Raw genomic sequence first — 26,642 nt, forward strand, 5'->3', positions numbered from 1 at the left:
GAAAATTGCATTGCGCATTTTGTCCACTTGAGACTATCATACACACATGTACTAACAGAGAGAGTCTGCTAGGAAAAGATAGTAAAGGGTCTATGTTTAACAGCTTGTGTAGTTATAATTCTAAATGTCTCAGGGTGAATATATAACTGTGTCTCAAGAACTTCACCACAACTTTTACTAGACTGTAGATTTGTAAGTGAGGTGAGATTAAATTTCCTTAATATCAAGACTGCATTTGACCAAATACGGCATCAAGGAGCCCTAGCAAAACTGGAGTCAGTGGGAATCAGGGGGAAAGCTCTCTGCTGGTTGGAGTCATACCCAGCACAACGGAAGATGGTTGTGGTTGTTGGAGGTCGGTCATCTCAGCCCCAGGATATCACTGCAATTAGACCATATACTCAGGGTAGTGTCCTAGGCCCAACCATCTTCAACTGCATCAGATGGGTTAAATGAACATATCCCCTTAAACAGCATCCAAACAACCCATAAAAGGCAGGGTCATCCAAATACCCCATAAAGTGCAATATTGTTACCTATAAGGAATGGTTCTCCATGACAAACTCTCAAAGCAGGATCTGAACTCTAATTTTCTTAATAATTTGCCTCGGGCTACTAGTCTAATACCTTAACCACTATGCAACCACATTCTCCAAAAGGACCATACAATATTAGCCACTATCTACAGCACACAGTCCAATATGAACCTATGCCTCCATCAGCACTAGGTGGTCTCCTCAGCCTTATTTTTTTCTACACAAAGAGATCTTGGGCTCAGGTGAAGACTGAGACACTAGGTCTGAAGAAGAGTCATACTGACTCAAAACGTCAACTCCGTTTCTGATGCTGCTAGACCTGCTGAGTGTTTTCCAGCATTTTCAGTTTTTATCACCGAGGCACCAGCCCCTGATTCAGTGAGATGCAGATTAATGACAAATGGATGAGTGAGAACCATTTTGTAGCAAGTTTTATTTTTAACGCCCTTTTTTTTCAGAGCTGGTGCCTGCTGTGCTCTGTGTAAATGTGAATTAAGTCATGATGGGGAGCAAAACACAGGGAAGGCAAGACAAGCTGATCAGTATCGAACAGCTGCACCTCTTCAGGAATGAGCAGATTTAGCAGATGGCAGATTATCCAGAGTTACCCTCAACAGTAAAGAGAATTTCATGGCTGATCCAGCCAACTAGATTCACCTCCAACTGTGCGCACGAGCAGTGCAAAACTAAATCAAGAACTGTCAAAGGTAAAATACTTTGGGATAAGAGGCTAAGTCTGAGAAAGGAAGAAAGAGAAAAGAGAGGGAGGGAAGGAAAGAATGAAAGTGAGATAGGAAAAAGTTGCATTTCTATAGCGCCTTTCACGATCCCAGGGCACCCCAACATGTTTTGCACTCAATGAATCCAATTTATTGGATTTATTGAAGAAGCCATGCTCCATAAATTTTGTGAGAGTAAGATTCCAGCTGTTTTCATCTCCATTCAAAATGACCACTTAAACGATCTTACTCTGACCTCGCGGGTTTGGAACTAAGAGCGAGGAGTAACTTTCGTGCAGTCCTAGTGCTGAGTTTCACATATTTGAGGTGGAATTTGAGAAAATTAAGATGAGCTTGAATTCCCAACGTGAGCCTCTGATGGGCAAAGCTCCACATCAGGAGAGCAGGTATCTAAAATTACCCCGATATATTGAACACCCCACGTCCCTCATCGAAGGACGTGGTTTAAAAGCTAGTCCACTGTAGGTCCATAGGCCTGAGTTACTCACCTCACAAAGGCCCCACCGCGGCTCTGGGCTTTTAACTGTCCTAATTGCACAGGATATTATCATTCAAATAACGGTCAACGATTTATATTGCAGATTAAAGGGATAATTTCTTGACTGGCCACTCAGGTCGAGGCTCACAGGACAAGTTGGTTGGAAAATTGAAAGCCCGCAAGGCCTCGATTTTCCACCCATTTAAATAAATGGGTTAACAACTAGGCCCTCGATGGGTAATTGGCCCTCTATTGTTGTAAGTTTTGGACAGATTTTGGCAGATTTAGGCAAGCTGGACATTGGAATTCAAGTTAAAGTCATTCTGGCTATGCCTGTTTGTCCTTAGTCTAATTGGATTAATCAGATGTGTGCACCCTAGCGATAATAACGAACGCCTTGCACCCTCCGGCACTGCTGGCCCACTAAATGGTTGTTCATTGCTGTCACTTCTGCTTGGAAGCTGAAAGGAAGACAGACCCTGCATATCTGTAATGCTTTTCACATCCTCATAATGGTCCAACTGTTTCACAGCCAATGAGGTGTTGCTGTAATGCTGGTAACTGTGGAGAACCTTTTGCGCACATCAAGCCCCCACAACTTGCAATAAGATAAAGGAATTTTTTTTTTAAGCGGTAACGTTTGCAGGATTGATAGGAGAACTCCCTTGCTATTTTTCAAAATAGTGACGTGGGATCTTCCACATCCACCGGAGAGGGCAGACAGGACCCTGATTTCACATCTCACCTGAAAGACAGTACTGCGCTCCCTCACTACTGCACTGGAGCACTGGCCTAGATTTAAGTGTTTGCATTTGTAGTGGGTCTTGAACCCAACATTTGGACTCAGAGGCAAGTGCACCGCCACTCAGCCAAGGTTGATACTTGTTTTCGAAAAGACTGCAACCCAAATTAAATAAATGGGGTAAGTCACTCGTTAATATCACATGCGAAGAGCATTTCATACAGAAATGTAAATGCATTTTCCAATCATATTGTACAGCGCGGTTTCAATGTCCTATGGATAGCCTGGTGGTGAGTTTAATGTATCGCAGCACAGCCTGTGAGGAAATTGTTGGCTGCAATGTTTTGGACCATCTGAGCTGGCATTAGTGTGCTCGACAACATGGAGGGTGGAGCATTCAAACTTAACTGGACTGTGAGACAGACCACCATTAGGCAATCAGGGTGTGTAAGAGCCAATTCACAAGCACAGATTTTACACCCCTCACTGCTTCTGCCATTTATAATGGTTCTCAAGGCCCGCTGGTGAGTGGGTTAATGATCAAAGGTCACCGATTTAAAACATTGGCAAAAGATCTAGAGGAGAGACGAGGAGAAATCGTTTCACTCAGAGAGCTGTCAGGATCTAGAACACTCGGCCTGACTATGTAGTGCCAGTTTATTCCATAATAAATTTGAAGGAGGAATTGACCAGGTACCTACAGGATTACGGACAAAATGAGGAGATGTGGGACTGAGAACCACTGAGAGCTAGCACAGGTACCATAGGCTGAGTGGCCTGCTTCTGTGCTGTAAGGTTCTATTAACCTATGAATCTACAAAGCGCAAGGATGGAAGTGGGTAAATGAGGTACAGATCAGCCATATCTAACTGACTGGGGTACAGGCCGTTAGAGTTGGATGGCCTTCTTCTGTTCCTATGTTCTCTTTTTGACTCTCTATCCACCACCCTGGCATAGCACTTAAGCACCATTTTAGGGACGTAAGTTGCTGCTTTTAATATGGACATAAGTTTGGGGTGAAAATGCTACGTTGGCCAGGACTGCCTGCTTTCACCCCTTCATTCCTGCCCTTCCATCCTTAATGCAAAATTGTGGACTGGGGGCAGGAAGTTTTTGTGACAAGCATTTGTGGCTCGTACCAAGGAATGAAGGGGACAGAACATTCCCCTTAGGCTCCTGACTGCAATAGGTGTTCCCTTCCTCCAGCTTTATCCACAGTTTCAAGTGGGATTTAGCTCAGTAACTGATATCAATCAAAATCACCTCTATATATTAATACTCTGTAAGTAGTTCAATTATTTGTAGGAAATCAGATAACCCCATTAACCTTAGACAATATTGTAGATTGCACAGTAGGATTCTACACTCCAAAGCTTAGAGTGGAAGCCTAATTCTAATGCACCTTGAAATTAATACTTTCCTTCTATCTGCTGACCACAATCTCTAGCTTGAACCAAGAGCCCTGTATCTTGGGAGTTCAATGGAACACTGCTGCAAGCCAGACAGACTGGGAAGGTGCAAATTCTGATACCTAACCTGTGTAGAGTTAGCTGATGCCAGATAAGCTGGTCATAGGCACACTACAATTAGCCTAACTTAGTCACACAGAAGTACACAGAGTGCGGTGGTGTGTTACAGTTCAATCAGGAAGTCCGAGTTGCTGCAGCAACATGCCCCTTTACATGGACGTTGTAGTCTGGAGCTGTGGATGGCGAATACTAGAGCCTCCAACTTTCTTTCCATAACATGGCCGACCAGGAATCGCTCTCACTCTTTCCGCCTGCCATTGCAGTGTGTTGGAAGGATTTGCAAGTTGATGCTTAACCAATTCGGCTGCATTAAGGACACAACTGCCTCGGCCATCAAGTCCTGGGATGGGACTCGAACCAGGGGCTTCCGGCTCAGAGGCAGAGACGTTACCCGCTGCACTGCAAGATATAGAGCACGTAACCCAGAAACCGGCCATTTGGTCCATCTGGTCTTTGCTGGCATTTATGATCCACACAAGCTGCTTAATTCCCAACGTAATTTGTCTCACCCTATCAACATGTCCTTCTATTCCCTCCTTCTTCATGTGTTTATCAAACTTACCCATTAAATACATCTGTGCCATTCACTTCAACCATTCCAGGTGGTGGCGAGTCCCACGTTGTAGTTAGCGGCCTGAATTTTTTGGTCATCGGCTGCCTGCAATCGGTCAGGAAACAGACCCCCGATTGGCCCCTGACTGCGACTTCACACTGGCTGGCCAACTAACAGCCGGCCAGTGCAAAACACGTGCTGAAGAGTCAGCGCCACGGGGGTCGGGCGGGAAGAGGGTGGGTGACAAAGTCACCATGAGAGCGGGTGAGCGCTCTTAGAGAGCTCCACGAAGTTGAAGGCAGACAGCTGCCTCGGGGAGCTGCAGACCCCTAAATAGTGAAATAGCGCCGTGAAAAGCGGCAAAAAAAAAATCTATGCATCACAATCAAGCACCCGAAAGCGTACACCATAAAAAACGCAGTGCCCAGATATTTATTTTTATTTCATTTCCTAACGGAAATTTCATCCCGGCCCTTGGATGAGGTTTGATGCAAAAATGTAAAGGCCGCCTGGCTGATTCGCCAACTGTAAGGTTAGACGGGCCACGAGCAATTGCAGACAATTGTGCCGTCAATGGGCTTAATTGCCCGCTTAATTGTCGGCGGGCGCGCTTCCGACTTTTGCACCCACCCACCGAGCGAAATGTTGCGCGAGTGTGCAATTTTACGTGCCCGCCTATGGGAAGTAAAATTCTGCCCAGTCAGGCTTCCAGCATCCGCAGTGTTCTGCTTTTGCCCCAGTCCACTGGGGCACAAGGATTCCTGCCTCCATTATAGATGAATTTGCAGATCTGGTTTTCCGCTTTGCATAATGGGACCGCTTATTGGAAATTTGGGTTGGCAGTGGGAGCGTGGAAGGGGGCCGGGGCGTAGTTGGTGGGGAGGTGGGTGTCGTTCAAACATTGACCTCCTTGTGCAAGTTTAAGATACGTGCTCCAGGTGCAGAAACTCTACAAATAAGAGCCCAATTTCAAAAAGTCTAAATATTCCAATCAGCATTGCGGAAACGTTAGGTTTATAGTGTTGCAGTACCTTAGTGGTTCCGGTACTGGACCCAGTTATACGGTGGGTATATTTTCTCTCCTCCTTCCACACACCACATCCTCTGGCTAAGGAAAGGCAGTAGATTAACAATGGATGGGGAATAGTCCAAAAACTAAACCTGCACCTATAGGACACGCCATGCCAAGTACTATACAACAACGTCATATTAAGAACTTGCCATCAATGCTTTTAAAATTTCACTCAAACAAGCCACTAAAATGGCTGCCACAAATCTATGTGACCTTTGCCATTTGAGCTACTGTCACTACCAATTCTCAGGTGAATACCTAATTAAATATGGGCATTCACAGCTGTCCAGGGAATTCACACATCCAGATTAAACTCCATCTGCCATTTCTCTGCCCAAGTTTCCAACCGATCTATATCCCGTTGTATCCTTTGACAATCCTCTTCACTATCTGCAACTCCTCCAACCTTAGTGTCGTCTGCAAACTTACTAATTAGCCCAGTTACATTTTCCTCCAAATCAATTATGTATACTGCAAACAGCAAAGGTCCCAGCACTGATCCCTGCGGAACTCCACTTGTCACAGCTGTCCATTCAGAAAAGCACCCTTCCACTGCTACTCTCTGTCTTCTATGACCAAGCCAATTCTGTATCCATCCTGCCAGCTCACTCTGATCCCATGAGACTTTACCTTCTGTACCAGTCTGCCATGAGGGACCTTGTCAAAGGCCTTACTGAAATCCATGTATATAACATCCACTGCCCTTCCATCATCGATCATCTTTAGGGCAACATTAGGACAATTGGCACACACTAGCATTCCCTGGAGGATAGAAAATGACCTGATCTAAGTGTTGAAGATGTTTGAGGGATTGGATAAAGTAGGTGGAGAGAAAATAATTACTCTGGGACTCCAACAGAGGGGCAAAATCTTAAGAGGCCATTCGGGAGTGATGTTAGGAACTTTTTCATGAGTAGTGGAAACCTGAAACACTCCTCTCCCCCATCGCCCTCAAAAGCTGAGGCTGGGGAGGGAAGGGAGTTAGTTTTTCACTAACTAGTTAAGGGTTGTGAATCTTCAGAATTCTCCATTCCAGTGCACTGTGAATGCTCAGTCATTAAGTATTGTCAATAAGCTTTTGGATTCTTGAGGGAATCAAGAGATATAGCAATTGGGCAGTAAAGTGGATGTAAATTAAAAGAAGAGCCATATCATATTGAATGGCACATTTGTGACTCTGCGCTGGTGGAGGGTGTGGGTAAGCGCTGTGACAAGTCTTCCAGGCTGCTTATGTTCATCTCTTCAATGGAGGAGGAGACCTCATGGCTGGAGATAAGGATGTGGATGGAGCTGAGGGACTGGCTGGCTGAGGTTGTCGGTCGTTTGGCAAAGCTCCCTGTGAACCAAAGTAGAGATAGTTAGTGCATGGCAGCAGAGTCAAAAGCAGGAGAGAGAGAGAGTACTCACATTTGCATTGAGAGAGGGATGATGGGGTGCGGGATCCTCACAAGGGTGTTCACCACCCACATCACCATCACCATAGACATGGTCCATATCCTCACCAGTCAGTGTGATGGCACACTCATGCTCCTCAAAGTGACTGAGGGGCTAATATGGGCCACTCCACCTCTGGTCTGGGACCTCTCCCTGCTGATGTGAGCCAGCTTCTCCTGCTTGAAAAGAGATGGAGAGAATGTGAACAGGACGCAAGGCACTGCATGGAATGTTTGTGTGGTGAGCTGAGTCACGGATCTGGTGAGGACACGAGCTTGAGAGGATATGGGCCTGATGGAGATGTGAGGGTGTGTGTGAAAGTTAGTGGCATTGTCCTTTGAGGTGTGAGATCCTTGTGGATGTGTGAAAGGTTTGTGAGTGTGTGAGTTGAGAGTGATGAGAAGAGTGAGTTACCCTAGCGGAACAGAGGAGACCATTCATCCTCTTGCAGCACTGGGTGGCTGTCCATTTTTGCAGGGCATTGGCGCTGACCACCACTGCCACTGCCTCCCAAGCCAGATTGGTAATGCTGATACCCCTTCTGCAGCCAGAGTGGGGGTAGAGGACATGACAGCAGGCCTCCATGGCTTCCAAAAGGCACTCAAGGGACACATCACTGAACTGGGGGGCTGTAGTCTTTTTGACTTTCAGAGCCAGTCTGTCTTCTGCGCAGCAGTCATGGTCTGGAAGCATTGGGAGGTGCGCACGCGGCTGCACTTTGAATGTGGCCCCCGGCGTGATGAAGGGGCGAGGCAATTGAGTGGTGGGCGAATGGGAGTCCATCCGCCATCGAAACGGTGTTTCCCGGGATGCATAATTAATGCAGCCACCTTGGGACGATATGGTGTGAGAAGCTGCCATTGCAGCCGGCGGGTAAAACATAATTTACCCCGCCCGCTACCACACTTAGTGCAAATCCAGGATGATTTTGCCCTTGCTGTTCACCTACTGAATACTACAAAGACTTCTTTAAGAGACACCATTCTGTAACCAACACCCTCCCAACAAAACCACTATTGTTACATTTATTATCAATCTTTTACAAACAATAGCAAATTGCTGATGTTTCTAATAAGCTTCAGTTATCGATCACAGACACTTCCTTAAGAGTCCATCATGTTTTTGTCAGGAGCGTCTGTTCAGAGATGCAGCATACATTTTGGAATCATTCAAACCAACTCATTTAGTTAGGCACCTTTAAAATTTTTCATTTCTGTGTTATCAAAGATAAAATCCTATCTTTATAACATATCAGTGAATGAACCAGTAAAACAATTATTAGTAAATTAATTCATGATAATCTCATTCAACATTTAAAAAAAACACAACTCACGTGAGATTCCCTTCACACTGGTTACCAGAAAACACATTCCCCAGCTCTGCTTTATTTGTATGCACTTAGTTACATCTGACATGTCGTCTTACATTTTGTGTGACAATCGCAAAGCACTTTCCACATATTATTTGTAGATACGTTTTTAAAAAGAAATATCTACTCTCTTGCAATATGTCATTCATGAATAATAGTGAATTAGCTGAGGGAGAGGTTCAAACAATTGACTCTTTGCAAGGTCAGTCATTGAGAAGCAGTAATACAACAGAATGTGGAACTTTTATAGCCTAAGTAGCACAGAATGACTGTAGAAAAAGTGGCATTTAAATGGATGTAGACATACCTTGAGTACCATATTAGATTGGTCGCTGTTATAAACCAACACAACCCGAACCTTTAAACATCTTTCCTCACACCATCACCATCACCTCCATTCCTTCCATTCATCCCCCCCGACCCCCACCACCAACCACCACCCCCCCCCCCCCACCCCCACCCTTGCCTAGGAAAGAAACAGTGGGTCAACAGTGAATGGGAAATAAACCAGCAACTAAAGAAAAACGTGCATCTTGTTCCAAAGTGCTTAACAGCCAGTGAAATATTTTTTGAAGTATAGTGACTATTGTGATGTAGAAAACACAACAGTTAATTTTTGCAAAAGATCCTGTAATTAGCATTGTGATAATGGTCCAAAAGCCTGGTACTTAGTGATGTTCATTAAGGGATAAATATTGACCAGGACACTGGGGAGAACTTGCCTGCTCTTCTTTGAAGTAATGCCTTAAGAGCTTTTACATTCTCCTAAGAGAGCAGACGGTGCCACGATTTAATGTCTTCCCCAAAAGACAGCACCTCGGACAGTGCAGCGTTCCCTCAGTACCATACTAGGAGTGTTAACCTGGATGTTGTGCTCAACTCTCTGGGAAAACCATACCCAAAAAAAAGCCTCTCGGTGATGGTACAGTAGGTCTTCATGGAATAAAAGCAGAGGTGATGGAGAATTGCATTTTCTGAATCCCTCTGTGCCAAGCTCTGTGAGGGGAATTGCCTGATGTCAACATAAAGGGAGATTGCCTGATTGTACAGATAATGCTCTCTGCTAAAGGACAGCAATCTCCGCCTCAGTCATTCAGTCAGATGCATCTTCCCCAGAGAACAAGTCAACAAATAGATTACTATCACATTTCCCATAGAAATATCTTCCCATGCACCACCCACCCACCCACCCCATCTCCGCCATGCCTGCCCTATGTGTCAGCAATAGTAAATGGGTGGTAATAGTGTCAGAGGAAATATGGTTAACAGTCAAAAAATAAGCTCCAACAACACTCAACAATCTTGACAACATCTAGGGTAGCTATTTAAAGGGACACAGTCTTCCTAGAGTGATGTATTCATTTCTGAGCTCTGTTTAATTATAAGGAGATTGGGAATCGTGGGTGGGTAAGGAGTTAGTTTCAGCACCTCTAGTGGCGCATTATGGTTAACATTGGTCACTGGGAGTTTGCTTGGTTGCAGTACAAGTCAGGGAGGGTTTTACCAAGGATTTCATTCCAAAAACTGGTCATGGGTTTTCCCTCCTCCTGGAAGTAATGTTACACATGTTTGGAGATAGCTTTAGGGCTTTTCCTTTAATTCTTTTAACAAGACTTGGGCGATGCTGTCTAGGCCAGCATTTTTATTGCCCATCAATAATTGCCCTTGAGAAAGTGGTGGTGAGCTGCCCCCTTGAACCACTGCAGTCCATGTGGTGTAGGGACACCCACAGTGCTGTGGGTAAGTTCCAGGATTTTGACCCAGCGACAGTGAAGGAACGGCGACATATTTTCAAATCAGGATGGTGAGTGGCTTGGAGGGGAGCTTCCAGGTGGTGGTGTTCCCATCTATCTGCTGCCCTTATCCTTCTAGATGGTAACGGTTGTGGGTTTGGAAGGTACTACCTAAGAAGCCTTGATGAGTTCCTGCAGCGCATCTTGTAGATGGTACACACTGCTGCTACTGTGCATCGCTGGTGGAGGGAGTGAATATTGAAGATGGTGGATGGGGTGTCAGCCAAGCGGGCTGCTTTATCCTGTTTCTCCAAATGTATGAATACCTAGAAGTTACATCATGCCCAACCAATTCATGTTGGCATTTACCCTCCACACAGGCAACTTGTCCTAATCACATTCAACCACCTTGTTTCCACTCCCTTCAACCTCCTTTACTTCCTTTATCTGTCCAACTAACTCTTGGCTGTTGACATGGGTTCTGCCTCAGTCACTAACACTGGAGGTAAACTCCACAAACTTACTTACTACTTTCTCTTGCTCTTTGTTCTAAATCTCTCATATTGAATCATGTGCCTATGATTTGGATGACAATTCTAGTTGGAAGTATTCCTGGAGGTTTCACCGTGTGACCTTCTGCTGCAACTCATCCCCCCCCCACACATTCCCACCTGGTACCACTGCCTGTCCACAACCAGCGATAGAGGATGGCTACTTAGTGGCTATGTTGGCAGACCACTAACCCTGGATTAATAATCTGGAGTCATGAACTCACATCCCACTACAGGAGTTAGGGAATTTAAAAGCTAGTATTGCCAATGTTGCTCATGAGAGTACCAGATTGTCACAGAAGCTCATCTGGTTCACCTGTATCCTTTAAAGAAGGAAATTTGCCATCCTTGCCCAGCCTGGCCTATATGTGACTCCAGACCCAGAGCAATGTGGTTGACTTTCAACAGCCCTCTGAAATGGTCTAGCAAGCCGGTCAGTGAAGGGCAATGAATACTGACCTTGCCAGCAATGGCCATGTCCCATAAATGAATATTTTTTTCTAAAAAGGAGAAAGGCTTTTTTGTCACCTGAATGGATAAATCTTGACTATTAATGTAACAGCCTTTCCCCCCATCCCATCGCCAATAGTCTTCTAACTAATAAATTAATGTGTGAAAGGAAAATTAAAAAAACACAATTGTATTCATTGCTGCCTTTGATTTTTTTCCCCCTGGGTTGCTCACTCATTAATGGAGATTACTCTTCAATTTCTGGAGACTCCGGGATAATCCTGCAAGGTTGGCAGCCTCAATCTATGGCCCCTCGTTCCAAACCCTAATAAACCATATCACAAAAGCGGAGGTTGGGATGACCCTACGCTAAACAAGGCCTCGACGACTAAGTGTGAAGGACTAACAGCTTTCTGCAAAATACCCTGAAGCATTGAGACAAACTCATCCAGGGCAGAGGCAATGGAGGTAGGTGAAGGTTAGAAAGAGAAGAATTGACCCTGACCTCTGCCCTTTATAACTCTCCAGTAACCCCTCACTGGAAGTCAGACAGGAACAGCCACTCATTATTGAGACGCAGACACAGATACTAGCCCTTGGGCATGTTTGGGAATTTCGTTCACCAATAGAACCACACCCCACTGGGACAGTCAGTGTCACCGGGTGAAGAGAGTAAGAGTGAAAAGAATGTCTCCACCACTGGCAGCCGCACCTTCAGCTGCCAAGGCCTTAAGCCCTGGTATTCCCCCCATACCCTTTCCAACTGCCGCTTTGCTTTCCTACTTTAATACCCTAACTTGCTCCTTAAAACCTACTTTTCTGACAGAAGCTTTTAGTCACCTGTTCTAATATACCTTCATGTGGCTCGGTGTCAGATTTTCCCTAGTAGCGCTTTTGTGAAGTGCCTTGGAACATTTTGCTATGTTAAAGCCATTACACAAATGCAAATTGTTGTTGTCGTCGGAGTCAAATATTTAGGGGATTAGGGAAGCAAAGGTCTTGAATTTTAGCAGAACTGTGACCCTAAACAATTTACATTGAAAAACAGGATTGCATGCCCTTTAGAATCAGAATTGGCCCATTGTACCTGTGGGGGCTTTCTGAAACTTCCAGTGAGGTTACTGGAAGTAGAAAGTCTGAGGAAATTAAGTGAAAGAGAGTTACCAAAAGAATTTCAGAATTTAAAATAAAATGTCTTGGACAGGTTGGGGGGGAAGTGAGTGATGGCAGTGGAAACAGTTGAGGAAATGCCTTTTGACAGATTTAAACGAAGCATGTACACACAGAACTTTCGAGGAACCTACAGGGTGTTTTAACACCAAAGTCATTTGGAAAAGAAAACAAGCCATTGTAAATTGGTAAGTTGCGGGGGTAGTTCGGAGATCAGTTAGAAAGTGACCTTTGACCTGAAGCCATATTAATGTGACAGCTCCTGACCACGCGCAATCCCCAAATATCAGAAAAGATGATGAGAGACAGTGACAAGGATAGCAGCAGCTGTCATTTAATTCTCCAACCCGATTCTGGGTTTGCCTGCAGGCATCTCATCATCATGTGAATTAAGCATAAGTAAGAGATTAGAGACTAGACAGCAATTACAGCAAGAGTTCAAGAGGTAGATAACAATTCACCATGAAGAAGTTACAGGCTGGAATCTAATCTAGAGATTGAGAAATTTATATATCGAATAACAGATACCCAGGAGTGAGTAGCCAGCTATAACATAATGGAGTCTTTAACTCACTGAAAACTGGGTTTTGGATTCAGTTCAGATGAAAGAAAAGGAAATTTTTCTCCAACATGAAAGAGACAGGTTCTGGCTGGCAATAGCAGTGACCTCTCACCTCTAAGACATTAACCCAGGTTTTTTATTAATTCTTACATGGGATGTGGGCGTCACTGGCAAGGTCAGTATTTATTGCCCAAACTGAATGGCTTGCTTGGCCATTCCCAAGGACAGTTAAGAGTCAACCACATTGCTGTGGACCTGGAATCACATGTAAACCAGGCCAGGCAGATTCCCTTCCCTAAAGGGTAAGAGTGAACCAGACTTTTACAACAATTGATGATAGTTTCATGGTCATCATTAGTGAGACTAGCTTTCAATTCCAAACTTCATTCATTGAATGTAAAATCCAACAGCTGCCACAATGGGATTTGAACCCATACCCACAGAAGATTAGCCTGATCATATGGATTATGGTCCAGTGACAATACCATTAGGTCACCATCTCTCTCACATTGATTGATGGAATGAAGATGTCTCTGTGACAGCTTTCTGTGGATTTGTGACCCAAAGGTTTTTTTTGGCAAAGACTGCCATGGATTTCCCTGGAGAATCTGCTGATTGGTAACCATAACTTCAGCAGCAAGTGTTGCTGAGTCTATAGATAAAGTGTGTAGTTACTGATGTAGGCGGTCAAGTGATAAGACCTTAGGAATCAGAAGGTCCTGCAGAAACATAGCCCAAAGGGTAATGGAGTTGTGGAGTATTTTGTTCATTCATTCTCAGAATGTGAGCTTCAGCAGCAAGGCCAGCATCTATTGCCCATTCCTAATTGGCTTTGAGAAGGTGGTGGTGAGCCATCTTCTTGAATCCTCCAGTCCATGTGTTGTAAATACACCCACAGTGCCATTAAGAAGGGAGTCCCAGCAATGTTGCAGGAATGGCAAACTGGTTCCAAGACAGGATGGTGTGTGACTTGGAGGGGAACTTTGGATCGTTGTGTTCCCATGTTCCTGCCGCCCTTGTTCTTCTAGGCGGTTGGGGGGTGCAGGTTGAGAAGGTGCTGTCAGAGGAGCCTTGGTGAGTTGCTGCAGTGCATCTTGCATATCGTACACGCTCCTGTCACTGTGCACTGATGGTGAAGGGAGTGAATGCTTGTGGATGGGATGCCAATCAAGCGGGGCTGCTTTATCCTGTATGGTGTCGATCTCCTTGAGTGTTGTGGGAGCTGCACTCATCCAGGCAATTGGGGAGTATTCCATCACACTCCTGACTTGTGCCTTGTAAATGGTGGACAGGCTTTGGGGAGTCAGGAGGCACTGTGAAAATGGGCTGAAGTGGCAATTCAAACATGTTTATGGATTAAAAATGGACTGAGGGAAATAATGGAAAAATGTTTTTTATTAATTCTTTCACAGGATGTAAGCATCGCTGGTAAACTCAGCACCTGTTGTCCATCCCTAATTGCCCTCAGGAAAGTGGTACTGATCTGCCTTCTTGAACTATTGCAATCCATCTGGTGTAGGTTGCTCTATTAAAATGCACTCTTCCTTTCTCTCCTAGGTATGGTGACATGGTACCGAAGACAATCGCCGGGAAGATTTTTGGCTCCATCTGCTCCTTGAGTGGTGTGCTGGTGATTGCTCTACCTGTGCCAGTCATTGTCTCCAACTTCAGCAGAATCTATCACCAGAACCAGCGAGCAGACAAGCGTCGAGCGCAAAAGGTAAAACCCATTGACCAGTCACTGCGGTGTCTCACACTCCTGATTCACCACAATCTGAAACACACTGAGGCACCAAATTAAAAATCATGGCTCAGAAATTTGACTGCAACACCGATCCCCCCCCCGCCCCCAAACCCCAACAGAAACTATGACGAGGGCCATTCCTAACCTTCACTGCCAAATCAAATCTGAGCCAGAAACTGACTGGCAAAGGGCCCGTTTTTTGGGTGAATCTTTCACCTAAGCGCCACTAGTGAGCTACGGGAGCCAAATAGGAACAGGAGGAGGCCATTCAGCCACTCAAGCCTATTCCACCTTTCGATCAGATCAACGCTGAGGGGGTGACCTGATAGAGATCGTCAAGATTATGAAAAGGTTGATAGGATAGCTGTAGAGAAGATATTTCTACTTGAGGGCGAGACCAGAAATAAGGGCCATGAACGTAAGATAATAACTAATAAGACTAATAAGTCCAACAGAAAATTCAGGAGAAACCTCTTTTCCCTGAGATCAGTGAGGATACGAACTTTGCTACCACAAGGAGTAGTTGAGACGAGTAGTGTAACTTTTAATGGGAAATGAGGTAAGTAAATGAGGGAGATAGAAATAAAAGGATATGTTGATAGGGTTAGATGTGGGGAAGAAGGAGGTTTATCTGGACAATAAATACCAGCATAGACCAGTTGAGCTGTATGACCTATTTTTTGTTGACAATTCTGTGTAGTTCTATGTTAGCCCAGTCAGGCTGGAAGGATGCTTAATGCAGTTCCTCTACTTGATTACTGTTTATCTGTCACTGTGTGCTTTGCAATACCCTCAAGCAGGCAATTGTAGAAATTACAGCACAGAAGGAATCCATTCAGTCCCGTGCACCTGTGCGAGCTGCCAATTCTCCAAAGGGACTATGTATCCAATTCCATTCCTGTACTGTAATTTATTTCCCCTTCAAGTAGTTATCTAATTATCTTCCGAAAATGACAATTGAGTCTGCTTCCAGCACCCTTTCAGGCAACGCATCCCAAACCACAACAACTCACTGTGTAAAATAATTCTCCACAAACTCCTCCTTGGCTTGTGTATTCTAGATTCTAACAAAGTTTTGCATGAAACCTCCTCCCTGCTCCCTCTTTATACTTCAAGCATTAGTTCGAAATTCCACTTCCATATTTGCAGCTAGACCCAGCAGTGGACATCACCTTTCACTATTTGACAGTTTCTACTTGAGCTTTGCTGCAGTCAGATATCAGGAGTATTCGCAACTCTATTATGCTTACCTGTGCATTCAAGTGTCAACTGGGCTCATTGCTAGCAATCTTGCCTCTAGATTATGTGCTCAAGACCTGGAGTGAGTTCAAAGGTTTAAGCGCATTATCCAGCCTAGCACGACAGCACAGCACTGCTGCATCACGTAGAAATACATAGAATTTCCAGCACAGAAACAGGCCATTCAGCCCAACTGGTCCATACTGGTGTTTATGCTCCACAAGAGTCTGCTCCCACCCCTCTTCATCCCACCCTATCAGCATAATATTCCTTTTCTCCTCATGTGTGTATCTAGCTTCCTCTTAGATGCATCTGTATTATTCATCTCGACTGCTCTCCCTGATAGGAGGGGTTCCACATTCCCGTCACTCTCTCGTTAAATAAATTTCTCCCGAGTTCCTTATTAGATTTATAAGTGACTATCTTATTTCTATGGCCCCTAGCTTTGTTCTCGCTATAAGTGGAATCATCTTCTCCATCTGTCCCCGATCAAACCCTTTCATAATCTTAAAGGACTCTGTAACATCAGCCTTCTCTTTCTGGAAAGAATAGCTTGCGTTTGTATAGCTCAGGCCTGTCCAACCTTTTTGCATGGGGTGGGGTGGGGGGCACATTTCCATGTTTTTCGCACTCAAAAGAGCCAATGAGAAATTTTCGGAAAGATATGTGAATTTCAAAAAAGTGTTTAGCATGAAGAAAAGAAGCAACTTGCTGAGCAAAAATAAAGCAAGGTCAAAGCAATAAATTGATAACTTTAAAAAAGAGTAATTAATAAAGATGGCCATTAGGGTGTGAGAGGGTCAGGGTGTTTGTGTCCGCCTCACTCCCAGTCTCAGGGTAGTCACTCACTCACCGTCACCCACTGTGTGAGTGGGTGTGAATATCTGTTGGTGTGTGTGGGGATGAGGGTGAGTGAGAATTCTGAGGCTGGGTGTAAGCCAGACACACTCACTCACACACTCACTCTCTCACTCTCTCTCTCTCTCTGTCACATACACACTCTGGCTGGGAGTTTCTGGTCCCGCCCACCACGGGACTCAAAATTCCGACCCAAAATCAACAGCCCTTTGGCTGGTCCGTCAAACTTTCTGTTCTGCCCATGGTGATTTCTGCTGCAAACAGGGCCAGAAAATCCCAGCCTCTCTCTATCTCTCTCTCTCACTCTCAGACAAACACTTTCTCTCTCTCTCACAAACACTTTCTGTCTCTCACACACGCTCTCTCACACACTCACTCGCTCTCCCCCTCACACAAACTCTCTCAGACACGCTCCCTCACGCTCATTCTCTCTCCCACACTCTGCCACACACACACACTCACTCTCTCACACATATTTTCTGCCTCATACATTTTCTCTCTCTCACATACACTCTCTCACACGCTCACTCACATTCTCTCTCACACACTCATTCACTCTCTCTCACACACACACTCTTTCAGACATTCTCCCTCACACTCTCTCATACTCATTCTCTCTCACACTCTGTCGTGCACACACACGCACACACACACACACACACACAGGCGCTCTCTCTGTCTCTCTCTCAGACACTCCCTCTCTCTCACACACTCATTGAAGAGAATTTTCTCCCCGTCAGGGGCTGAGCGGGAGTGGGCGTGGGTGGGCACACAGTCGATCGCCGCCCGCGATTGGCTGCGCGCCGCCATTTTACGTGGGCAGGGCCAATTAAAGCCCGCCCAGCGTGACGCACACCCAGAAGTGCTCAGCACTCCCTGTGTGGGCGGAGGTAGGAGGCTGAGTCGGGGCCTGTGCTCTTTCACTCATGCGAAATCCCCCTGAGGCACGGAGCTGCCTCAAGGAGGTTAGTTTGATTATGAAGATATTAAATAAAGAAAAGAAAAAAATTACTCAGACGTGAACCCTCATGTGACAGTTTCACATGAGCTGGGACATGTTGATGAATTTTAATAAAAATTTTTGTTCAATTTATAAACGCTGAAGGAAACCTCATCCCGCCCTTGGATGAGGTTTCATGAAAAATGCGAAGGCCGCCTGGGCTCTTCACCTGCCCCCCCGCCGACCTTAAGGTTGGACGGGCAGCCCAGACAACTCTTATTTCAACTCTTTCTTGGACTCACCCAAGTTCTGTCGAAGGGTCATGAGGACTCGAAACGTCAACTCTTTTCTTCTCCGCCGATGCTGCCAGACCTGCTGAGTTTTTCCAGGTAATTCTGTTTTTGTTTTAGCCCAGACAACCAGCTCAATTAGAGTATTAACGGCCTTAATAGGCCTTTGACAGTTCAGCGGGCGCACGTCCGAATCAGGTACACGCCCGCCAAACGGAAGATCTGAATGACGATGAGCAGTGACATCGGGACGCATGCTCGATGTCACCATGCGTCATTTTACGCGTCAGCAAGTGGGGCCCCACACGATGACCAGAAGACTCAGGCCATTATCTCTCTCTCACACACACACACACACACACACACACACACACACACCAGCCAACCTTTCCCTCACCCCCAATCCCAGGCTCCGCAGCTTCTCTCCGCCAGGCCCCTGAAGTTTCTCCTCTCTGGGGGTCCCACCGTCGCTCCTCCCCAGCTTCTCTTTCCCCATCCCAACCCCCCCCCGAAAACCTCTGTTTTACCCAGCGTACTCACTGCCGCTGGTGTTCGCTGCTCCTCCAATCACAGCCTGTTTCTCTCCAACATGGGCCTAGTGAGCCTATCAGCAGCAAACACAGGAGGCGAAAGGCCTATGATTGGAGGAGCAGCCCCTTGCGGAATCTTCAACTTCATGTCTGACTGGCACTTTGAGCTGTAGCTCCGGGGGCCACATAGAATGGCTTCAGGGCTACAATCCGGCCCACAGGACAAACCTGCTCCACTGTAAACCAGAGATAAAAACAAAAAATAAAAACAAAAAACTGCGGATGCTGGAAATCCAAAACAAAAACAGAATTACCTGGAAAAACTCAGCAGGTCTGGCAGCATCGGCGGAGAAGAAAAGAGTTGACGTTTCGAGTCCTCATGACCCTTCGACAGAACTGAGCGAATATAAGGAGAGGGGTGAAATATAAGCTGGTTTAAGGTTGGGGGGGCGGGGATGGGTGGGGGGGAGAGAATTTGGGGGGGTGTGATGTGGTTGTAGGGACAAGCAAGCAGTGATAGGAGCAGATAATCAAAAGATGTCACAGACAATGGAACAAAGAAGTGTTGAAGGTGGTGATATTATCTAAATGAAAGTGCTAATTAAGAATGGATGGCAGGGCACTCAAGGTATAGCTCTAGTTGGGGTGGGGTGGAAAGACTAGCAGGGCATACAAGATTTAAAAATAATGGAAATAGGTGGGAAAAGAAAAATCCCCCCCCACCAACCCCCCCACCACCCACCTTAAACCAGCTTATATTTCACCCCTCTCCTTATATTCACTCAGTTCTGTGGAAGGGTCATGAGGACTCAAAACATCAACTCTTTTCTTCTCCGCCAATGCTGCCAGACCTGCTGAGTTTTTCCAGGTAATTCTGTTTTTGTTTTCCACGGCAAACCAGGACCCGTCAAGAAAAGCTTGATACTCTGAGAAGTGAGAAATGAATATAAGCCCATTGCGGCTTATATCTGGACACCAGCCCCCTTGCCCTCCTACATTACAGCAGTGACTACACCTCAGCACTACATCAGCTGGGAAATGCTTTGGGGCATCCTGAGGTCATGGAAGGTGCTATATAGGTGCAAGTCTTTCTCGTTTGTTGCTTGACTTCATTCACTGAAGCCCAGGCCAGTTATAATTCAATCAAACTTGTTCCCTCAATGTCACTCAATGGTGCCATTTTACAGTGGGTTTGAATTGGACTCCAGTTCTCAGTCAGCTTCAGGCACAGACTTCTCAAAGGAATGGAGGGAAATCTGAGATTGAATCACAAGGGGTTGACTGGGCATTCTTCCCAATGAATACCCATCATGGACAGTTGGCTATAACCAACCTAGTTTGGAACCTCTGACCTGAGTTGTTTCTGGTGTTTGCACATGTAATTAGGTTTCACAACTCCAGATGTCATAAATTGTCAGTGGGATCATTTTTTGGACCATTTCCCCTCGATCTATGGCCCCCGATAGAATTCTTTTCAGACATGGCTCAATGAGTAGCACTCCTGGCCTCTAAAGTAGAAGGTTGTGGGTTCAAGCCCCAGTTCCAGAGACTCAAGAACATAACCCAGGCTGGCAGTTCTCAGTGCATTACTGAGGGGATGCTGCAGTGTCAGAGGTGCTATCTTTGAGATGCGGAGTTATAATCAAAGCCCTGTCTGCCCTCTCAGATGGATACATAAGAATTAGGAGCAGGAGTAGGCCACTCGGCCCCTCGAGCCTGCCCCGCCATTCAATAAGATCATGGCTGATCTGATTGTAACCTCAACCCCACATTCCCTCCCACCCCTGATAACCTTTCACCCTATAGTTAATCAAGAATCTATCCAGCTCTGCCTTAAAAATATTCAAAGACTCTGTTTCCACCGCCTTCTGAGGAAGAGAGTTCCAAAGACTCTCAACCCTCTGAGAGAAAAAAATCCTCCTCATCTTTGTCTGAAATGAACAACCCCTTATTTTTAAACAGTGACCCCTAATTCTAGATTCTCCCACATAAGGAAACATCCTCTCCACATCCACCCTATCAAGACATCTCAGGATCTTAAAGGTTTCAATTAAGTCAACTCTTACTCTTCTAAATTCCAGTGGACACAAGCCTAACCTGTCCAGCCTTTCATCATAAGACAACCCCATCCATTCCTGGTATTAGTCTAGTAAACCTTCTCTGAACTGCTTCTAATGCATTTCCATCTTTCTTTAAATAAGGAGACTGGTACTGTACACAATACTCCAGATGTGGTTTCACCAATGCCCTGTTCAACTGAAGCATGTAAAAGACCTCATGGCCACTATTTCCAAGAAGAGCAGGGGCATTTTCCATGGTGTCCTGGCCAATATTTATCCCTCAATTAACATCACAAAAAAAACAGATTATCTGGTCAATGCTGTTTGTGGGGGTTTGCTATACACAAATTGGTTGTCGCATTTCCTGTATTACCGCAGTGACCAAACTGCAATAAGTGCTTCATTGGGTGTAAAATGCTTTGGGACGTCCAGTGGTAGTGAAAGGCGCTACAGAAATACAAGTCTTTCTTTTTGTTTGTTGCTCCTAGTTTGTTTCTCCCGATTTAGGTTTATGATCTGCCCATTTACTGGGCTTTGACCAACTTAACATCTCCAGCAAACACGAGCAATGGGGCTTGTAGTAAAATGGAGTGTTCTGTACCCTTAAGAGAATGTAGTTAGTTGACCATGTGACTGTATTGACCAATCGCTACACAGCATGGGCTTCTTGGGTAACAGGAAGTCTAGAGCTGGAGGTGGTTGAAGAAGCACAAATTGTATGTGTCCTGTCCTTAGTTCCAATAAACCACTAGTGTTTGATCAGTTAATCGGTCTCTCTGCCTATAATGTTTCAAGCACCAACTAATGTGTTAATATTAAGGGCGCAGCCAGCGTTTGCTGGACAAAGCGAACGTGATAACCTGAAACAGAAAAGGGCTGCTATTAGGAACCAGCTTTCCTACAAGTGAAAGGGCCTTTTTCCATTTCTCTTTCTTTATTTTCTTGTGGGGATGTGCTTGACCTCCACTTGAAGACTAATTGCTGTGTCGCAATTGGAACCAGGTGTTCCCTTTTCTTTCTAGAACGGCAGGCGCAAGACCTGAGATCCATCTTATTCACTGCTAGTATACTCTGAGAATGGTCTTATTGGATCATATGATCTGCGAAAGAAGAGTCAGCGCAGGTCTCCAACTTAGACAGCCTAAACAGAGATCTTTTGTGACTGTCAGAGAGGGCAGACAGGACCTCGGTTTGACTTCTCATCAAAAAGACAGTACCTCTGACAACGCAGCACCCTCTCTGTGCGGCACTGCCTCCACATCTCAGCCTGGAGTATGTGCAAGAACAAGAAGAGCAGCAGCACGAGTTTCTGGAGGTTTTGAGGCCAAAATCACTGTGGATCTGACCTGGCTGTCATCCCAAAGAATCAATTGTTTTTTCCACTTCAGTGCATAAGTCTTGGTGGACCTGCTCAATCTGACAATTATTGAATAATGATAGCAATTTTGTCTTAAGTGTGTGCTTCTCATTACCATTATTAGGTGCTAATATTTTCATTAATTCTCTGTGTATAGACAGTGGAAATATCGCAGTATAAGTCCTTTAAGTAATTCTAATATGTTCTATTGTTCTAAATGTAACAGAACATTTTTTTCAAATGAATTAGATTTTGTGATTGAACATACTTCACATATCCTGGGTGAATACTTTTAATAAGTATGTACTTTCTGGTTTGGAGAGCAAATCTATTATACTCTGAGTGCACAGACTTGGTAACAGTGGATGGATACAATAATATTCTGCTCAATGCTCTCCTAAACTGTGCTCTATTCTTCCTCCTAAGCTAAATCCACGTTGCCCTCTGCTCTATTCCTCCTCCACGTGCCTTCACTCTACTGCGTTAATTACAACATTGCACATTCCAAACCATTCTCTCATGGCTCTTCAAGTGCAGAGCTCTTGTCTTAGATGCACACACTCCATCACTTGATTCAATGGGAATTGTAAAAGACACAAGCTAAATACTAGGTAATCACCAGGTACAGGGCCCAGGAGATAACTCATGGGCCCTGGTGCTTCTGGGCCCCTTGTACCCTTCAGCTTTAATGATTGAGGGTAAGTGAAGGGGAGAAGGAGGAATGATGTGGGTCTGGAGATTGTAATGTTGGTTATTACACCAGGGGAATGATTGTCTAACAGGGGCCGTGGGATCTTTAATCTCCAGCTGAAGCAGCAGGAGATGGAAATGACTCCTTGGTTTACAGCACCTATGCCCATTCGGTGCTGCAGGCAGACAGGCTTCAAGCTGGAGGCCTTCTAGTCCCAGAGGGAGAGGTGCTCTGAAACCAGAGGCCAGGCACTGGTGGCTTCACTAATCCTCTCCCACCTTTACCACCATCCAGAGCTAGTGCAGGATTGAAACCGGCCCGCACTAACTCCCAAGCCCCCATCCCACCCCCAGCACTGGAATAGTGGTATTGTCACTGGATTTATAATCCAGAGACCCAACTTAATGCTCTAGGGAGCCAGGTTCAAATCCCACCACAGCAGATGGTGAAATTTGAATTCAATAAAACCTGGAATTAAGAGTTTAATGATGACCATGAAACCATTGCTGATTGTTGTAAAAATCCATCTGGTTCACTAATGCCCTAGAGGGAAGGAAATCTGCTGTCCTTCCTGGTCTGGCCTACATGTGACACCAGACCCTCTGAATACAGATAATTAGAGATGAGCTATAAATGCTGGCCTAGTGATGCCCACATCCCATAACTGAACAAAACAAAGGAACACAGCTCACCAATGTTTCGGATGACTGATATGACACAGTTTGATTCCTACCTGCTCTTCCACCAGCCCCTCCATTGCTCTTCACTGGAACACAGCCACCTCCTCTCCCCTCAAATCCTGGTGGCTCCCAGGATCTCAATAGTCATACTCATGGAGTCATATATTACAGATAGTGTCCCAGATACCACCATCATCATCCCTGGGTATGTCCTGTCCTACCAGAAGGACAGATCCAGCAGAGGTGGCAGCACAGTGGTATACACAATGTTCAGCACCATTCACGACTCCTCAAATACTGAAGCAGTCCATGTCCAAATGCAGCAAGACCTGGACAATATCTAGGCTTGGGCTGACAAGTGGCAAGTAACATTTGTGCCACGCAAGTGTCAGGCAATGACCGTCTCCACCAAGAGAGAATCCAACCATCGCCCCTTGATGTTCAATGGCATTACCATCACTGAATCCCCCACTAGCAACATCCTGGGAGTTACCATTGACCAGAAACTGAACTGGACCAGCCGTATAAATACTGTGGCTACAAGAGCAGGTCAGAGGCTAGGAATCCTGTGATGATTAACTCACCCCCTGACATGCCAAAACCTGCCCATCATCTACAAGGCACACGTCAGGAGTGTGATGGAATACTCCACACTTGCCTGGATGAGTGCAGCTCCCATAACACACAAGAAGCTTGACAAAGTCCAGGATAAAGCAGCCCACTTGATTGGCACCACATCCACAAACATTCACTCCCTCCACCACTGATGCACAGTAGCAACAGTGTGTACCATCTACAAGATGCACCACAGGAATTCACCAAGGCCCCTTCAACAGCATTTTCCAAACCCATGACCACTACCATCTAGAAGGACAAGGGCAGGAGATAGTTGGGAACACCGCCACCTGGAAGTTCCCCTCCCAGTCACACACCATCCTGATTTGGAAATATATCGCCATTCCTTCACTGTCGCTGGGTCAAAATGCTGGAACTCCCTTCCTAACAGCACTGTGGGTGTACCTACACTACATGGACTGCAGCAGTTCAAGAAGGCAGCTCACCACCACCTTCTCAAGGGCAATTAGGGATGGGCGATAAATGCTGGCCCAGCCAGCGAAGCCCAGATCCCGTGAATGAATTTTTAAAAATACAGTCAGGAGGGAGTTCCCCTGGGAGTCCTCAACATCAACTCTGGACCACATGAAGTCTCATGGTTTCACGTCAAACATGGGTAATGAAGCCACCTGCTGATTACTACATGCCATCAGTCTTCCATGTTAAACACCACTTGGAGGAAACACTGAGGGTTGTAAGGGCACAGAATGCACTCTGGGTGGGGTCTTCAAAGTCCATCACCAAGAGTGGCTCGGTAGCACCACTACTGACCAAGCTAGCTGAGTTCCTAAACGACATAGCTGCTAGACTGGGTCTGCGGCAGGTGGTGATAGAACCAATAAGAGGAAAAAACATACTTGACCTCATCCTCACCAACCTGCCTGCTGCAGATGCATCTGTCCATGACAGTGTCAGTAGGGATGGCCACCACACAGTTCTTGTGGAGACAAAGTCATGTCTTCATATTGAGGATACCCTCTATCGTGTTGTGTGGCACTACCACCGAGCTAAATGGGATAGATTTCAAACAGATCTAGCAACTGAAGACTGGGCAGCCATGAGGTGCTGTGGGCCATCAGCAGCAGCAGAATTGTACTCGAACACAATCTGTAACCTCATGGCCTGGCATATCCCCCACTCTACCATTACCATGAAGCCAGGGGATCAACTCCGGTTCAATGAAGAGTGCAAGAGGGCATGCAGGAACAGGACCAGACATATCTAAAAATGAGGTGTCAACCTGGTGAAGCTACAACATAGGACTACTTGCAAGTCAAACTGCTTAAGCAACAAGTGGTAACTCTTTTGGAGTTAAAACAATTAAACTAAATTAACAAATAAAGGATAAATCAAGCACAGCCCCTAAGTCAGGTCAGCTGTAAAACCAAAGACAAAGTTTAAAGGAAACAGTAACAAGTGGTAAACAGAGCTAAGCAATCCCACAGCAAATGGATCTGATTTAAGCTCTGCAGTCCTGCCAGGATTTGTTGCCTATCTCTAATTATCATTGCAATTAGTGGCTTGCCAGGCCACTTTAGAGTTAATGGTGAACCACACTGCTGTGGATTCTCAAGTCACAAGTAGGCCAGACCAGGTAAGGATTATTTATTTAATTATTTTTTAATAATTATACAGACTAGCTTTAATTAATTGAATTTAAACTCTACCAATTGCTGTGGTTGGATTTGAACCAGTGGGTCTAGAGCATTAGTCTGGGTCCTTGAATTACTAGTCCAGTGACATTACCACTATCCCCCCTTCTTAGTGATGGACTAAGAAATGCAAGTAAGTTAATAAAAAAAACACACTTGCATTTATATAGCAACTTTCATGACCCCAGGACCAAAGCTCTTCACATCCAATGATACTCTGGTCACTGCTGGGGGAAATCACACAGACCCCCACAAGTAACAATGAGATAAATGTGTTTTAGTGATGTTGGTTGAAGGATAAATATTAGCCAAAGCACAGGGGAGAACTCCCCCGTTCTTTCTCAAAGAAGTACAGCGGGATCTTTTTCATCCACCTGAGAAGGTAGATATGGCCTTGGTTTCACAACTCACCCTGAAGATGGCATCTCCTACAGTTCAGCACTCCTTCAGCAACATACTGAAGTGTCAACTTTGATTTTGTACTCAAGTCTCTGGAGTGGATCTCAAACCCACAACCTTCCTGTATCACAGGAGAGGGTTACCACCTGGGCCAAGATTGACAACGAAGAGGCTCGTGTTTTAGAAGTTGTGGATTATAAGAGGAATTGGAACCTGAAGAAACCTAGAAGAAAATGGGTGAAAGGCAATGTGATGGATAACAAATTTAAGACAGCAAAAATGACAGCAAAAGGAAGACCATGTGGGATAGAATAACTGGAAAGGACGGACATACAAGAGTGAGAAATACAGGGGAGTAATAAGAAATTGAGGAGACAAGAAATATTGGGACTGGGGGAGGTTTTGTGCATTTGTTTTTCATTTTGCACCAGGTTTGTACTGTACTGGTGATGAGACATGTGGAAAGGGGAAAGGAGATGCAGGAAGCTAATCAAAGGATGAAATAGTTCAGATGATAAATGTTGAGACTATCTTGTTTTTCTTCACAGAAAGCCAGGCTTGCGAGGATAAAGATTGCAAAGACCGGAAATGCCAACGCCTATCTTCAAATCAAACGTAACGGCTTGATGAACGAAGCACTGGAGCTCACAGTAGGTTCAATATCAGAC

The 26,642-nt window shown here is 45.3% G+C and overlaps 1 protein-coding gene across 2 annotated transcripts in view; it reads left to right on the plus strand.

Moving 5' to 3' along the window:
* Positions 1-26,642, plus strand: part of kcnd3 (potassium voltage-gated channel, Shal-related subfamily, member 3) — a 335,500-nt gene that overhangs the window by 277,120 nt on the left and 31,738 nt on the right. For both annotated transcript variants that reach the window (XM_041195750.1, XM_041195748.1), the window contains 2 exons: positions 14,477-14,639; positions 26,523-26,624. In XM_041195750.1, coding sequence (XP_041051684.1) covers positions 14,477-14,639; positions 26,523-26,624 — 265 coding nt within the window. The remainder of the gene's footprint in view (positions 1-14,476; positions 14,640-26,522; positions 26,625-26,642) is intronic.

Source organism: Carcharodon carcharias, chromosome 9, assembly GCF_017639515.1.
Source record: "Carcharodon carcharias isolate sCarCar2 chromosome 9, sCarCar2.pri, whole genome shotgun sequence".
Taxonomy (NCBI): domain Eukaryota; kingdom Metazoa; phylum Chordata; class Chondrichthyes; order Lamniformes; family Lamnidae; genus Carcharodon; species Carcharodon carcharias.